A 16477-nucleotide genomic window follows, 5' to 3' on the forward strand; every position below is an offset into this window, starting at 1 on the left:
ACATCCTGAAGACGGGAAGGCATGAAAACATGTGATGAGTTGGCTGTAAGGCTGAAATGTGTTCATGTAAGAACCTCAGGTCCTGTTGGGAAACTGTTGGACAAATGGCCTTCAGTTAAAGGTCACCTATTATGCTTCCATTGACATGTTAGGATGGGCTCAATCAAAACATGTCTGTCACATTTTATGCACAAAATCATTCTTAGATGAGATTTTAGTCGATTTTGAGCCCCTATAAGAATCAACTGTTTTAGTGTCTCTGTTACTTAAAGTCCAAATAAGCTTCTGCTGGCCACGCCCCCAACCCAAATGGCTGCCAACAGATGTGCAATTATACAACTGTACATCTTTAAAAAGCAGAAGTGGAACCTTCTGCGCAGTCAACAAGAATGTAGAAAGGGGTTTCTGGATGGTAAATCATCAACAAAGCACTGATTTTTTTTCCTAGCAGCCATTGTGCAGCGGATACAGCGGTAAAACCAGCTGACCAAACGTGCTGGAGCTCCACATGGGTTACTAGGCAACGGGCTTGACTTTGCTTGGGTTGGCAGGTAACGGTGTAACGCCTGTAAAATGTTACTTTTTGAAATGGCTCACTTTCCAGACACCAAAAAACATTAAGTTCTTTTCAGAAAAATATTTTTTAATGGTTGTGCTGTTTTTAGAAGCAGTGGAGACACAAATGGAAGCATAAAAACGACCAAAATGTGAATTTTGCATAAAAGGTCCCCTTTAAGGAAACCTTCAGGCAGAGGCTGCAGACCTCTGGAGCTGATTTCTGTTCCACTTTGACTGAATCCCTCACAGCAAATGTTAAAAGGCACTCATTTAATGAAATAGTTTGATGCTGTGCAAAGATAAATGATTTCAATCATTTTTTAAATCCTAAAGCCGTTTCAGCCTGGCTTTGTTTTAAAGCCAGTTAACCCCTCGGGTTCCTACACATTTCATGTAGAAATTCAGGAGTTTCCCAAACTCAGTCTTTTATGTTCATTTTAAAATATAAAACACAAAAGAGTTACTTTGGATTTACTTTCTACAGTGAATAAACTTTGAATAGGGAAACAAGGACACAATGAAAGATAGAGGAAAGGAGACAATGAAGGACACAAGGGTGGAAGAAAAGGAAAGAAAACATTAAAGAAACCAATAATATGTCCAAGGAAGTAAAAAAGACACAAATGATGGAAGGAGAAAGGAAAGAAGGAAGGAAGAGTGTAGGATGGATGGAAAACAAAAGACATCAGCGAAGGATGCAAGAAAATAAAGGACACAAGGAAGTTACTTAGGAGACAAGGAAGGACGGGAGAAGGACATGGAAGAAAAGAAAGGACACAAGGAAAGAAAATAATGAAGGCTGCAAGGAAATAAAAGGACACAAATGATAGGAAACAAGGGAGTAAAGAAGGAAGGAAGGGAAAGACAAATAAACGAGAAAGGAGACAGAATGAAGAATTAAAGATCCAAGGATGGAAGAAAAACACAAAAGACACCAGTGAAAGACACAAGGAAATAAAGAGGACACAATGGAGGATGTTAGGAAACAAAGGACAGAAGAAAGGAAGGATGACCAAGAAACGATGCAAGGAAGTATGGAAGGACGCAATAGAAGATATTAGGTAGAAGATAAGGAAGAAAGGAAAGATGTAGGACACAAGGATGAAAGAAAACATGAAAAACGGCAATGAAGGGAAATAAAGGAAGGGCGCAATGAAGGAAGTTAGGTAGGAGGTAAGGAAGGAAGAGAGGAACAAGAGAGGAAAGGAAGGAAGGATACTACATTTAGATAGTGGGATGGGTAAAAAGTCTAGAAAAACAAATATTTTTCCAAAAATCTTATTTTGTTTTGCTTATCAAACTTATCCACTCTTGGGAAAAAGACTGAACTCAAACTCCATCTCTGCAGGAACCCTGAAGCTCAAACGGCTCAGGATGAAAGACGTCATCGCTTCTGTGTTTGTGTCATGACTTGATGATGGGCCTGGGAACAGGAGCCAGGGCTGCAGCAGCCGGCATTTCTTCTGGACGAGCCGCGCATGGCAACCCGTTCATGTCTTCTGGATGAGCCGCGCATGGCAACCCGTCCAGCACAGTGGTTGTTTCAAACATCGTAATGCCACGGCAATAGCGCAAATGCCAAACAAGAAACAAGCTGTTGGGTATTTTTAGCCGCCGAAAGGCACATTTGTCTTCACTCTTCCACAGTCAAGGTTTCTAATAGGTTATAAAACGCAAAAGCAGCATTTTGTATGGACTTGAGAAGCTTTTAGAGACATTAAAATGTGTCCTCAAGGACACTTTTCTTCCTAAATCAGCAACTTTTCTGTGTTTCACCAATTCCTTCTAGTCCTTCAGTGAAGCTGCTCAGCTAGTAGCTTTCTCCCTCTCCACCCTCCAGAGTGACCTTTTTGGTTCGACCCACATGATGCATTTGGTTTGGAGGAACATCCCGGTCATGTGACCCGAGGCATTCCAGCACCTGCTTCTGCAGATCACATCCACTCAACAGGAAGTAGCAGGTGCTGTCTATAAAAATGCTCATTTAAAGAAGCTCAGGCTCAATGCAGCGGCTACTTCTCATCGCTCAGAGCAATTTAAAGCCTGGTCCACACGTAGCCGGGTCTTTTAAAAAACAAATATCTACTATTCTGTTAGGGCTGTTGTAGATAGTAAATTTCAACCAAAAAACTCAGAAATGTTGTGTCTGTTCTTAGAAATTTTCTAAGTTGAAAATTTAACATTTTTGGTACATTTCTCGGGTTCAAAAGCTGAAAAGTTTTTACTTTTGAAACTCTGAAATTTCCATGATTTTTCTAAAAAAATTTCTGAGATTAATCTCAAAATTTCTGAGTTTTTCTTGCAAATTCTCAACACTTGGAGCCCAGAAATTTTCTTATTTTTTGTAGGAAATTTGAGATCAAGTTAAAAATGTAATTTTTTTTTCTTGCAAATTTTCAACTTTTAGAGCTAAAAAATTTCCTTGTTTTTTGTGGTAAATGTACAAGATTAATCCAAAAAAACTTTTTTTCTTTGAAATTTTCAACTTTTAGACCCAAGAAATTTCCCTGTTTTTTCAAGAAATTTTCTGAAATCAATCTCAAATTTCAGAGTTTTTCTGCTGAAAACTCTACTGTCTAGGATGACCCTAATTCGCCGTCGTAAATATTTCCGCCATATTGTTAATTAATATCGAAAACAAGGGACCGGTTACGTCCCTGCGCGTTGTATTAAACACGCCAAACCCATAGGGGGCAGTGTAGCACAAAACTAAAACATACGTCGGCCAATCAGATCGCTTCAAAACGGTCACTACTTTCTGTTAGGAGCCAAACATGGCGCCTGGAGGTTCACTTGTGCAGACGGATTTACAAGTTGAACTACTTTTAAATAGCTTTTTAGAATATAAAGGCAATAAAATACAAAACGATGCTGTTTGGGAATCATGTTAAAGCAAGTTTGTGGATACATTGGCGCATTATTTGCCGCAAACTGTAATACATGGGACCCTAAACACAAATACAGAGTTTAATTTTTAATATATCTGAAACGTAATTGTTTTTAGTTATATTAAACAGAGTTTTCGTGTGGATGAAACAGCATAACTTATAAAAATTTATTTGTTTTCTCAGATATCCGGCTACATGTGGACGAGGCCTCACTGGTTCTTCACATGAACGTTTTTTAACACGTCACAGCCTCTTTTATTTTTACGTTTTTGTAAAAAGCTGAAGCAGCCCACCCACACGGATCCTTTCTGACTAGAGTGCATTTCAAAAGTGAAAATAAAAGCAAATAATTTAAAGGAAATCAATGCTTAAAAACTCACACACACACTCACACGCACACAGAAGAGTAAAAAGATTCCTCATATGACTGCCTAGGTGGATGTGAGTGCTTCAAAGTCTGAGGTTAAAGGTCGGACATGCCCTCGTCCATCTGCACAGTCTGTAGTTTGGCTAGCTCCTTCCCCTCTTCCAGCTCCCCGCACATCGCCCGCACCATCTCGTTCATCCCCCCGGGCCCTGAGCCGTCCGCCTTGCTCTCCGGCAGGTTCATGTAGTCACTGTTCATCCTGGGGCCCATCAGGTGTGAGTGCGGGGCCCCTCGGTGCACCTCGTGGGAGCCCAGGTACTCCGCCGGCTGCAGGTGGTGATGGGCGTCCTGGTCCGTCGGAGCCATCAGAGGCGTGCTGTTGGTGAGGGTGGTGTAGACCTCCGGCTCGGAGCTGGACGAGCTGACGGTGGCGTCGGTGGTGGCGGCGGCGGCGTGGCTGGAGGCCGAGTCGGGGCTAGTGTAGCTGATCTGACCGCTGGGGTCCAGGTGCAGCCCGGCGTGGTACGAGGAGTAAATCCCGCCGTCCAGAGGCTCCTTCTTGATGGCGGTCTGGTTGCTCAGGCTGTAGAGGACACTGTTGTGGTGCAGAGACGTCATGGTTAGCTTGTCCTGCGGCTGGAAGGAGTCTTCACTGGACGAGCTCACCGCTGCGCTGTTCAGAGACATGTTACCTGTAAAAACAGGAAGTAAAGTTAAAACCAGACTACGGCTGATTAATCGTGATTAATCATTTATTAAAATAATCGTCAGCTAACAATCGATTAACTGGAGTTTACAGACACAAAAAAGAGAGCCATTTCCTGAAAAAAACAAAACAAATTCAGAACAATTAAACCAAAACCATACCAAATAAATATACGTTTATTTTAGATATAAAAAAACAATAATCTGTAAATATGTTTTGCGTAAAACTCGTCAATTTACTTTAAACAAGCTCTGATATCTTGCTTAACAGTTTTATTTAAATTAGGATTAAAAACCACTCTCCATGTTGCATCAGTATTTCCCTATTATGTTCTTTCCTCTTGGTGCCAGCAGTGCACCAGTCCCTCCCTACTGCAGGAAAACTCCCACAAACCATGATGCTGCCACTGCTGTAGATCAGTTATTAGTTTCCTCCATATTCTCATGCAGCTCATGCATGAAGGTCACCTTCACAGGTATCTGGAAATTACACCCAGGGAAGACCTGGAGTCATAAAGGTCAGCAGTTTTTCTCCCGGATATCTTAGCTGATTTCTTTAGATTTTCTGTAGATAATGTCACAGAAGGAAGCCGTGTGTTTGAGGTGTTGATTAAAATACATCCAAAGATTTAACACAATTTAAAAACTTTGTATTGTCATTTTCCTCCAAGGCAAGCCTACTGGCCTATTTATTGATTTAATTGTCAAAGGTTATTGTTACTGTGTCAATACCGCTCTCTAATTAAGTTTTTAATCCTCCCCTTTAATCAGAAGCTTACAGGGTCATGACATCATCATCTGGGCTTTTCCCAAATAGTTTAGTAATCTTAGTGATTACAATTCTGTATTTGAAGAAACTTACACAAACTTTCTTTTTTTAAAAAGTCTCGTTATTTTAAGCAAATTGAAATAAGTTTTGTGATTTTAACTCTCCTAAAACAGAAAGAACTGGTCTAATTTAAAGTTCGACAATGAGGAGAAAAACGTTTAAACAGTATATGTAGATAAGTTAGACCTCATTACTTCTTTAGATCTGTTGTTTAATTCTCAATGTTTTTCATTCTCCACACATTTTACTTTTTGTACTACCTTTAATTTGACAGGTAAGTCTTTTTGAGCCAAACTAAGCTAATTGTCAAAGCAGGAAATAACCAGTGCAATTCATAAACCAAAAGCAGGAGACGCCAGCAACGAAACATTAAAAAAACGGGAAATAAACATTTACTGATGTTTTCTCAGTTGCTCTAAAACCCATTAGCTTAATTAATCTGCACAGCATTAGGTAGAAGAATACATTTTTTCAAGATGAATAGATGAAGGAAAAATAAAAGTACTGGAAGTCTGTGAGAAAGATTTACTCGCCTTGGAGTGGTAGTAACCAAGTTATTGATTTGTGAATGAAAATATTCCAGCACAGCAGTCTGCCCAGACCTTTTTCTCAGAAATACTGTTGCATGTCTCAAACACTTTGTGCTTTTTCTGCCGACTAGCAGAACAAACGCTCCAGTCTGCCAGGACTCAAAGGGAAGCTGTAATTTTCTGCTTTTTGGGGGTTTCTGCTCTCCATTCTCTGTTTTATGTCACAATAAGTGAAGTAATTTCTTCTTCTTCCTCCTCTGTTCATGCGTTTCATTGCTGCTGATGGCCTGAAATGCACCTTCACTGCCTGCTCTGGAGATCAACAATGCGGTGATGATTAGTGATGGTGACTTCATAGCTTGTTTTTATTCATCTAAACAGATCACCGCTTTTAGAAATATGCATGCGAGTATGTTTTCCCTACGGCCCAAACCGAGACAGGCGAACGACAAAAACAAAACCCAGACAAAAATTTAAGGGGGATGAAGAGCTGTTATCAATTTGTTCAGAGTTATAACTGCAGCTAAATCGTTTTAAGTGCAGATTAAAACTTTCAGGAGTTGTTTAATTCTTGCTTCTGATAAAATTCAGTCAATTTATTCAAGTAATAAAATGATTTTGATTTTGATAGTTGCAGCCTTAAAAGTGAACAGTGAAACTTGTTGGTTTACTAAAGGCATTCAGGCGAGACTGACACACTACACTGCAAAAGCACAAAGTCTTACCAAGTATTTTGTCTGGTTTCCAGTTTCTTAGTTTACTGGAAATAAAACTAACTTACAAGTAACTTTTCGGAAGCTACACAGGAGCTTGTTCTAAGTAAGTAATTTCTTAATATTGATGAAAAAGTAATAGTTCCAACGGCAAATTATTTACCATGTAAAATATTAATTTCTTATTATGGGGGAAATAATCTGCCAGTACCACTTTTTATCAATATTAAGGAATTATTAGCTTAAAACAAGTTCCTACATATTGCCAAAACTTTGTTGTGAGTATTTGAACTGGAAACTAGAAATACTTGGTAAGATTTTGTCTTTTGCACACTTCTGCTTTGTCAGATGAGAGATAAAAATGTAGGTTTTGTTGTTTTAATGTAAAAAAAAAAGGCAACATATTTTTCTCAGAGGAAATGGAATTTATATTGGAAGCTAAAATCACTGATTTATTTAAGATTTTACAATGAAATTTACTCAACTTCATTAGAATATTGGCAAAAATACATTTATTGGTGTCACTAGATCCATTTCAACTCTTCATCTTATTCATAATTCAAATATAACGGGGGCTGAAACGATTAATCGTATTAATCGTGATTAATCGATTACTGAAATAATTGTCAACTAATTGAGAAATCGATTAGGCCATTTGGTGAAAGAATAACACAGTCAAAGTGGTTAATTAAGTCAAAATTATACTATATATATATATATATATATATATATATATATATATATATATATATATATATATATATAGATAGATAGATAGATAGATAGATAGATAGATAGATAGATAGATAGATAGATAGATAGATAGATATCTTTAGCATTAAAGCTAAAGAGTATGTCCTACCTAAAACTCCTCAAGTGGCATAGGTTTTGCTTCTGGTTCAAATTTTGCAGAGAAAACTTCCTTTTAAGCACCTTTTCTATCCAATTATTAATCAGTCAGTCCAAAACACAGCCAACAGTTTAGTCCAAGACTTTACTGGTGTTGAGTCAAGCAGAAAGCGTTGAATTTAGGAGTATTTTTAGCTGCAGATGCATCCTTTGCTACAAATGATAAATCATTCAGTAAAGAAATGTTATGTCATTGCATTTTAGTCAATAAAATGTTTATTTTCTTAGTTAAAAAATAAAAATAATCCTATTTCAATGTATTTCTAATATTAGAACAGAATAAACTTGAAAACAGGTTATTGAACTTAAAAAAATAGTTCATTTGTTATAAGTAATCAAATTAAAGGAAGTTTATTAAGTTATCACGATAAATAAGCTGAATTAAAGTGAGTTTGACAGAGTTGGAGCTCCATTCTCCTTATTCAGTGTGTGGTTAAATAAAACTGTCGAATGTGTCAATTTTATTACCCGATTAATCGTCATGATAATCGATCAAATAATCGTTGATTAAAATAATCGTTACTTGCAGCCTTCAAAGTAACCTTTTAAAAAGGCTCATTACTTGCTAGGGCTCACCTTGTTGAGTAATTGTTGAGGAAGATGAAGCAGACGGCAGCTGTAGAGGAGGAAGACCTACATCACTGTTGAGCAGCGTGCTGCCGTCGTTGTCAGGGACTCCGCTCGGTACCGGGACCAGACTGTAGCCGCCAAGCTGCAGAGCTGCAGACGGCGAGCTGAAGGTGAGCACAGAGGAGCCTCCGTTCTGGGCCGCCATGGTGTGGACGCCCTCCAGCTTCACCTCCGACCCGTTCACGCAGCCCGAGTAGGAGGAGTACTGCAGGACGGACTCCTCGGCGCCGCCCAGTCCCTTCTCCTGGCCCGTCTGCATGTGCATGTCCCCCCCGGAGCCACCCAGCAGCACCCCGCCGGGCGGCCTCAGGGGGTTGAACGCCAGCGGCTGGATGCCCAGATTGAGCCCGTTGAAAAGGATGTTTCCAGGCGAGTGGAGGTAGGATGAGCCGCCATTGTGAAACACGGTGGAGGAAGCATTAGTGGCTGCGAGGCTGCCGTTGTAGACGCCACCGCCGCTGGATCCTGACATCTTGATGTCGCCGATCTGCTGGATGACGACGCCCCCGTCCAGAGGTCCAGCCTGAGCCGGGAGGCTCCCGTGGGTTATCACTCCGTCTGAAGAGTTGGAGAGAGGACGAGGGGACAGCTCCTCCTGGCCCTTACTGGACTCATCCTCTGTGCTGTGGTTTCCATCAGACTCACTGCAGGGCGGCAGCAGAAAAACAGATGAGTCACAAAACAGAGAAGAAGAAACTGCATTTCCTACAACTGACTGTTTTCTGGGAAAGAAAACAAAATATTACAGCTCTGTATTATTAACAGAGTTGGGTGGTGACTAGTTATGTTTACCTGAGTAACTTTTTGGAAAAAAAAATACTTTTTACTAAGCTATACTTTTTACCTTTACTTTATTAACTTTTTTATGAAGTATTGAGTAAAATTTCTGGATTCTCTATCCGCTGCTATCCCTACAGCCCTCTATCCTGTAGGGCTGAAACGATTAATCAGATTCATTGTGATTAATCATGACTAATTGTGATTAATTGATGATTGAAATAGTTGTCAACTAATTTAGTAATTGATTAATTGTTACCTGAGGTACAAAATTTTTAAAAAAAAGAAAATTTTCTGAAAAAATAACAAATTCAGAGCAGCAATTAAGCCAAAACTGTACAAAATATGTAAACATTTAAGATTAAAAACACCTCTATTGTGTGTCAATATGTTTTGCTCAAAACTCCTCAAGTGGTATTTTTTAAATATTCACTCGTTATGCATTTTAGATAATAAAAGTTTTTATTTTCTTATTTAAAATGGAATTTATTTGCACCTTCCATAACATTTCTAATATTGTGCAGAAAGGGTTTAAATGGGGAAAAAATAAAATGTGCCAAATTTTATTTTTTATCAAATTAACTGAATAATTGATAGGTTGAACGGATGATTAATCAATTAATTGTCAGAATAAGTGATATATTACTTTAAAAAAAACTTTATTTGAAGCCTTAAGTCACTGATGAAGAACAAAGTGATTTTAACCAAAAAGTTATCAGACACAGACAAATGTTTAAGCCTGAAATGGAAAGAAAGAAATTTGGAGAATTTTTCCTTAAGTTTGTTATTTTGTAATTATGTTATTTATATGAATTATTTTCATTTTTGTCTTTAAAATACCAACATTAAATGAATATTTGAGGAGCCTTTTTACCAAATACTTTTGAGTAAGAATACATTGAAGTAGTTCTTCCTTCAGTACAGTATTTTTTTGTACTCTACCCACCTCTGGTTACTAAACTAAACAAGTTGTGACTGTTCAGCCCTCTTTACCTCATGGAGAGCTGCTCTGACAGCAGCAACAACCCTGAGACCATTTGGCGCAATAAATTCTGCAACAACAAATGGCTTGGAAGTCAAACTACAATCCACATTTTTCAGTTTTCAACAGAAACCCTCCATAAAACCACAAGGACTGAAACGCTCTTCCTTGTTATTATGGTCTCATTTTATAAAGAGTGATTAAAACAGCTGCTTTCCACCTCCTTCTCTCCCTCCTTCTCTCCCTCCCTCCAACGCAGGGCGCACACACGCACGACCAACCCCCAACCATGTGGCCCTACAAAGAAATCCACAGGTTAATAACCATTTGGAGATTAATAAAGACGTTTGTTTGTGTTTGTGTGTGTCTGTGTGTGTGTGAGGAAGGGGGTAGAAGGGGTCACCTCTACCAGGTGTGCGTCATCTTTGTTCACAGGGAAAAACATGAAAGACCAGCCCTCACATCTCTCTGTGTGTGTCTGCGGGATTATGAGATGAAGCAGAGCTGATGGAGATCCTTTTAGTCCAAGAGAAGAAAGTCATCATGAAAATAAATTATTTTCATGACTGATCTTTGCGTGTTCACGCACAGGCTCATCCAGAGTCGCCTTTTGAACTCTTTCTTCAAAGTTGCGTCCTCCTCCCGCCGGCCTGCCCGCCCGCCTGTCAGCCGGATCTCTGAGGCTTGAAGCTATTTGGTTGCCTCTGGTTTCCATGACTCTCCGCTTCGCTTGAAACCGGATCTGAACGGCAACAGCTTCATATTTCAAAACATTAAAAGCGTGCTGCTAAAGCTTTTTCTGTTCCCTAACTATTTCCACTTAATAATTCACTCCTAAACTGTGTCTGACGCGATATTCGCAGTTATTAAGTGATTAAATAACATCATTATTAAGTTTTTGTGCACTAATCCTGGACAGGGATATCGAAATGTGCGCATATAATAAAGTTATGTTGAGTTATTTTACGATGAGAGATTTAAAATTGAATTTATTAAAAGATTGTTCAGATGCGCCTTTTGCGCACATATCCTTTTGGCCGGTAAAAAGTCGGAGATGAAGACAGAAACGCGTGCATCGTGCTTTTTTCTTTGTTTCCTTACCTTTTGGACTGCGCTTCCGATGGGTTTCTGTCCCTCTGCCGCCTGTTTTTGAACCAGTTGCTGACTTGGGTCAAGGAGAGTCCGGTTATCTTGGCCAGATTCCGTTTCTCGGCTGGAGACGGATACCTGTTCTGGTTGTAGAGATCCTTCAGCGCGTTCCGCGACCTCTCCTTGAAACAATAAACCGTCTCCTCGCCGTCCCAGATAGTCCTGGGGAGAGGGTATTTTCTCCGGATCCGGTACTTATCCACGGCGCCCAGGGGTCTCCCCCGCGCCTTCTCCGCCTCCGTGTACCGGGCCTTGTACCACAGTTCCTGCAGAAAGGTGTGGTTGGACGGGTTGAAACTATGGTTCTCCAAAATACTGTAGAGCTCCTGGTAGCGCGCCTGATGGAAGGCAACGAGGGCTTGAGCTTTCAGGATGCTTTCGTTGCCGCGGAGCAGGTCGCTTTGGGGTAAGGACCACAAGAACCTCGCCAGCCGGTCCACGTTGCCCCCCTGCTGCAGCGCCTCGCACACGCACGCCACTTGCTCCGGGGAGAAAGCCAGGGAGGAAGCGGCGCTCACCAGCAGCTCCGTGCGCACCGCGTCGGCGTTGGGAGCCGTGCGCTCCATGGACAACTCCGCCGCGTCCAGCGCCACCAGCTTGATGCTCTCACGCTTATCCACCTCCTTCACATTTTCCCTCTTGATGTCATTCACTGCCGTGACCTCTCCAGCAGAAGAAGAAGACATTTTTTTTGTTCGAGCCTTCCCTGGCAGAGTCACTCCTCCCCGCTCGATCAGGTTACCTCCTCGCCATGCGAACCCGATCGGATATCTGACAGCAGCTGTAAGCAGATATCTCTCTCTCCCCTCTTCCTTCCAACGTGACTTTTACTCTGCGGGGACTGGGGCTGGAGGGAGATACGCTGGGGTCTATCTGAAGGAGAGCCACGCCATTGGCCGCTGAGGGCCCCAGGAGGGAGGAGCGAGCGCGATTCATGCGCGAATGTTTGGCTTTCAGCTGTCAGTCATGGAGCTTCCAGCAGGGCTTTATTCCCGGCGCTCACCTGTGCAAGGTGAGTGCTTCTGGGATCGTGGGAACGGGAAGTTCTTGTTGCCTCTGTTCTCAGTAGCTGCATTGCATGAAGGTATGCACAAAAGTGTTTTTATTCCCACATCAAGGCAGGGAAATCCAAGGGGAAATATGGGAGTGCTCTCATTAAGTTTCTCCAAAGACAATGCAAACAAAGGGAACGGTCCTGCTCATTGTTATTTTGAATATTTTGCTGCTGCTGCTGGCGTCAACAGAAAACACATTTTAAATGTGGAAAAAAACTCAATTGCTCTTGCCAACCTAAGCAAATAAAACCAGATTCATTCAGCATAGTAAAATGAGTTCCTGCTAAAAAACCATAAACCACAAACTATTTATAAACTGATTTGATCTGGTCAGGCTTTGTAAAAAAAAAATACCACGAATCTTTACAATTCACTTAAATGCACTTGATGCATAAATGGAACAAACGTCAGATATGATCTACAGGTGCAACATTTTTATTGGCCTATTTAAAATTAACAGCAATATTTTGATATTAATAGTAAATAATAATTTAATCTAATGTGACTGTGGAGTTTTCTTATAATTGAAAATATATATATTTTCCAAAAATTTTTAATCTATAACAAGATACTTGTAAAACCATTTTGAACTGTTAAAATAAGAGGCTTATTTGTACAGTTTAGTTGTCACATGGATTAGGAAAATTAATCATTTAAAATAGAATCAAATTTAATTATTGAGATTATTTTTGCTCATCTGCAATTTTTACAACCCAACATATTGCACTTATATTAATAGACATATGAAATTATGAAGGAGTTAATGAATCAAATAGATTAAACTCCGCATAGTTTGACCTCAGACAGTTTAAAGAAGAGAAAATATGAGTAATTTAATGTTTTTTCATGGCTAATCAGACTTTGGGACATGGAGAAAAGGTGGGATTAATTAAATGTACACTTTTATTTCCAATCTGTTTGAGATATATGAACTTATTTTAAACCATATTGTTGCTTATTTTAGTATTTTTTTAACCTGTTTTCTTAATTTTTATATTAATTAGCTTCTGTAATGCTTGAAATATTAAATATTTCTGTTTTTATTTCTTATTCTGAAATACTTATGATAATCTGATTTATTTTTTTACATAAAAGCTTAACAAAAAATTCTCAATCAGTTTTTTCTACATTTAATGCAACATTTGGTCTTTATTGTTTAAATGGAAAATGGACAAATTGAGTGAAGGAAAAAATACATATATAAAAATGCAATAACCTGACTATTCACACCTTTTTCAAAGCACTTTTTGATTCATCTCCAGCAATCCTGGCAGCTTTTCTACATTTCTAAAGTCATATTTCACAGAAATGTGTCAAAGGATCTTACTGGACAAATGTATCAGTGAGGAGAAAGAGAGAACAAAAAGCACATTGAAAACCTCTGCAAATCTGATGGGAGAAAAATGTATATACATCAAAAGAAGAATGTATGTGGTGGTGGTGGCGGTATCATGCTGTGGGGTGACTTTTTTGTTGTTTTTTTTCAGAATGGAGTTAAGGTTTTTGTCTAGGTGGATGAATTTATCAGTAGTACAAGCACCAACTGAATCCTTTACATGTCTGCTTAAAAGATGAAGATGGATTTTATTTTTCTTTACGGCACTTTGGTCCACTGTGATTGTTTTAAAGTGCTGGATAAGAAAAGTTTAGTTTATGCTGAAATCAAGTCAAATGTAATGGTTTTAATGGTATTCTCATTCTCAATAAACCTCTAAGCAGAGGTTTCATAAACTAGATGAAGGTGTGGGAAGCTAGGAAAGAGGATTGAAAACAGAAATTAAGTTGTGGGTTTTGTATATACCTCAATACTCCTGCAGTCTGCTGCGCCTGTCCGAGGAGTAGGAACCATTGTTATTAGAGGCGTTTCCAGTGGGAGCGTTCTCAGAGTGACACTTCGGTCCTCCTCAGTGGACGCTCACAGATGTTGACGTTTTCGGAAGCTGGTTTCTGACAGAAATAATAAAAATAATAATAAAAGATGGACGACCAGGGCTGTCCGAGATGTAAGACCACCAAGTACAGGAACCCGTCGCTGAAGCTGATGGTGAACGTCTGCGGCCACACGCTGTAAGTCCTCCAACCGCCCCAGAAAGCAGCAGCAGGGGGATCATTTCTGTAAAACAGGGCAGAGTTTACAGAAATAACCCACAGGGAAGCTGAGAGGCGCCACTTAAATGTCAGTAGATGATATTTTTTAAATCATATTTTACCGTTAAATCTGAGTGTGAACGGTTTAAGTTGGAGCTGTCGTTCATTTCAGGCAAGTTAAGTCAAGACGACAATTTTTTTTTTCTCTATGGAGAAATATTCTGGTCAAGGTTTGAGGCAGTAGAGTATCCAAAAATGTACTAAAGTAAGAGTCGCACTACTTCGACATATTTCTACTGAAGTAAATGTAAAAAGTAGCCATCCAATAAATTACTAAAGTAAGAGTAAATAAGTATTTGGTAAAAAGTCTACTCAAATGAACGATCATTTAATAAAGTGGAAATGTTGGCATTTTAAGAACCAGAATGACAATAATTCACATAAGTAACAAAACATAGCAAAAACAGGCAAACATAAATTATTTACAAATCAGTTTCTTTCAATGAAAAACTTTTAAAACTTTAACCAAAACTGTGTGTGTCTGTGTCTGGTGGATGTTTGATTAAAACACGTTTGTCCTTCATTCAGTGAAGTAGAGAATACAGAAATTTTTACTCAAGTAAGAGTAGCAATACTTAATAATAAAATTACTCAAGCAAAAGTAAAAAGTTCAGTGTAGTAAAAATACTCCTAAAAGTAATTATTTTCAAAAATGTTACTCAAGTAAACGTACCCAACTCTGCTTTGAGGACATGTTTTTGTGTTAATTCAGATGATTTAGAAGTCGAATAATTGTAAATGTGTGCAGCGTTAACTTTCGGTGTGTATTCAATAATAATACATTGAGGTACAGTATATGTTCTAATATTAAATCCTGTTAGCAGGCCTCAAACACAACATAAAACAGAGATGCACAGTTGTTGTCATGCAACGTTTGTTTTATATTCAGTCAGTGGATGAAATATAAAACAACCCCATTAAAAGGCATAATCAGAAGATATGTTGATAAAATCTAGAAACAAAGCACAAAAAAGAATAAACCAAATTACATCAATTTACTTCAATATGTTTGTTAAATATCTTAACGGTGAACCCACATTTTCTTTTCAGTGATCATCCCACTACTTTACAGAACCTTTAGAAATATCCGCCTATTAAAATCCTTATAGGTTTTGGCATAAAGAACCAGGAAATTACATCTAACTGACTAAATATATTATTGATTGCAAAGTTTGTATGAATACCACCTGAAATGTGATTTGTAGAATTGCTGCAGAATTAAGTGGGAGAAGAAGAAGAAGCATCCATATAAATAAGGTCATAAGAGGAAATCATGAGGATGCACAAATAAAAACAATTGGTGCTTGTGCAATGCAAAAGTATCACTTACTCTGCATAACAGTTTGTAGATTTGAAAGTCTCATCTTGACTCCTCTAACTCAAACATCCTTCAAGTTGTTGCCAAGCAGCTCAATCTTTTCTCCAGAAGACATTTGGATTGTCAAAACACTGAAAAACACAAAATCTTACCAATAATTTTTGGTCTAGTTTTTTTGTGCAAATATCTTAAACACTTGAAATAAAATAAAACTAATTTACAAGCAAGATGTAAGAGCTTGTATAAAGTAAATAATTTCTTAATATTTATGAAAAAGTGCTAGATTATTTCACTTATAATGTTGGAAAATGTCTTGTTATAAGTAAAATAATCTGGAACTTATACTTTTTCATCAATATTAAGGATTTATTTACTTTAAGCACGCTCCTATATCTTGCTGAAAACTTGTTTGTAAGTTACTTTTGTCTTATTTCATGTCTAAGATATTTGCAGTAGAAACTAGACCAAAAATACTTGGAATGATTTTGTGTTTTTGCAGATTTCACTCCAGCAGTTTCTCATTTATGGTGGACTTGAACATATGCATGGAGATCCTTTCATTTTAGGGCAACGTTTTTTTACCTCAACACCATGAACCATCCCCAGCTGTATTTTCTTCTCATCTATGTGAGATTTATATAGTTTCTCATTATTGGCTGCAGTTTGCAGAAGGTTAGACATAGAAGCAGCTCTCTGATGCCGCGGTGGCCTGATCAGCGTGACTTTTCTGACCCACCTTCTGCTTATTGAGCGTGGTACCATTTGGAAGTGGCCGTGCTTCGTCATCAGGTCAGCGAGGGCTCATAACTCCTCCCGCCTCAGTCTGGATGGAGAGCTACATGCAGAAAATTAAACGATTCTGCAAATGAAGCAATTTTAAGCAGCGCCCTGGATCAGGTCACCTTGGCTTTGCTCCTGC

At 38.9% G+C, this 16477-nt stretch overlaps 2 protein-coding genes across 2 annotated transcripts in view; one reads left to right on the forward strand and one right to left on the reverse strand.

Annotated features, from left to right (window-relative positions):
* Positions 1-1013: 1013 nt before the first annotated feature.
* On the reverse strand, positions 1014-11906 carry six4a (SIX homeobox 4a). The gene is made up of 3 exons (XM_008400034.3): positions 10990-11906; positions 8076-8773; positions 1014-4505 (listed from the first exon to the last, which is right to left on the reverse strand). Exons 1-3 carry the CDS (start codon positions 11721-11723, stop codon positions 3910-3912), a joined length of 2028 nt encoding a protein of 675 aa, XP_008398256.1. The 5' UTR covers positions 11724-11906; the 3' UTR covers positions 1014-3909.
* Positions 11907-13934: 2028 nt separating this feature from the next.
* mnat1 (MNAT1 component of CDK activating kinase) overlaps positions 13935-16477 on the forward strand; it is a 54287-nt gene continuing 51744 nt past the window's right edge. Inside the window, exon 1 of the mRNA XM_008400032.3 lies at positions 13935-14159. Coding sequence (XP_008398254.1) covers positions 14071-14159 — 89 coding nt within the window. The 5' untranslated portion in view covers positions 13935-14070. The remainder of the gene's footprint in view (positions 14160-16477) is intronic.

The sequence above is a fragment of the Poecilia reticulata genome, chromosome 22 (genome assembly GCF_904066995.2).
Source record: "Poecilia reticulata chromosome 22, P_reticulata-male-v2, whole genome shotgun sequence".
NCBI lineage: Eukaryota > Metazoa > Chordata > Actinopteri > Cyprinodontiformes > Poeciliidae > Poecilia > Poecilia reticulata.

Excerpts from the sequence above, each read along its gene's own strand:
- six4a (XM_008400034.3), bottom strand. The coding sequence starts at position 11,723 with ATGTCTTCTTCTTCTGCTGGAGAGGTCACGGCAGTGAATGACATCAAG. Across the intron at positions 8,774-10,989 it reads TCGGAAGCGCAGTCCAAAAG|TGAGTCTGATGGAAACCACA; the intron begins GTAAGGAAACAA and ends GCCGCCCTGCAG. Across the intron at positions 4,506-8,075 it reads CTCAACAATTACTCAACAAG|GTAACATGTCTCTGAACAGC; the intron begins GTGAGCCCTAGC and ends CTGTTTTTACAG.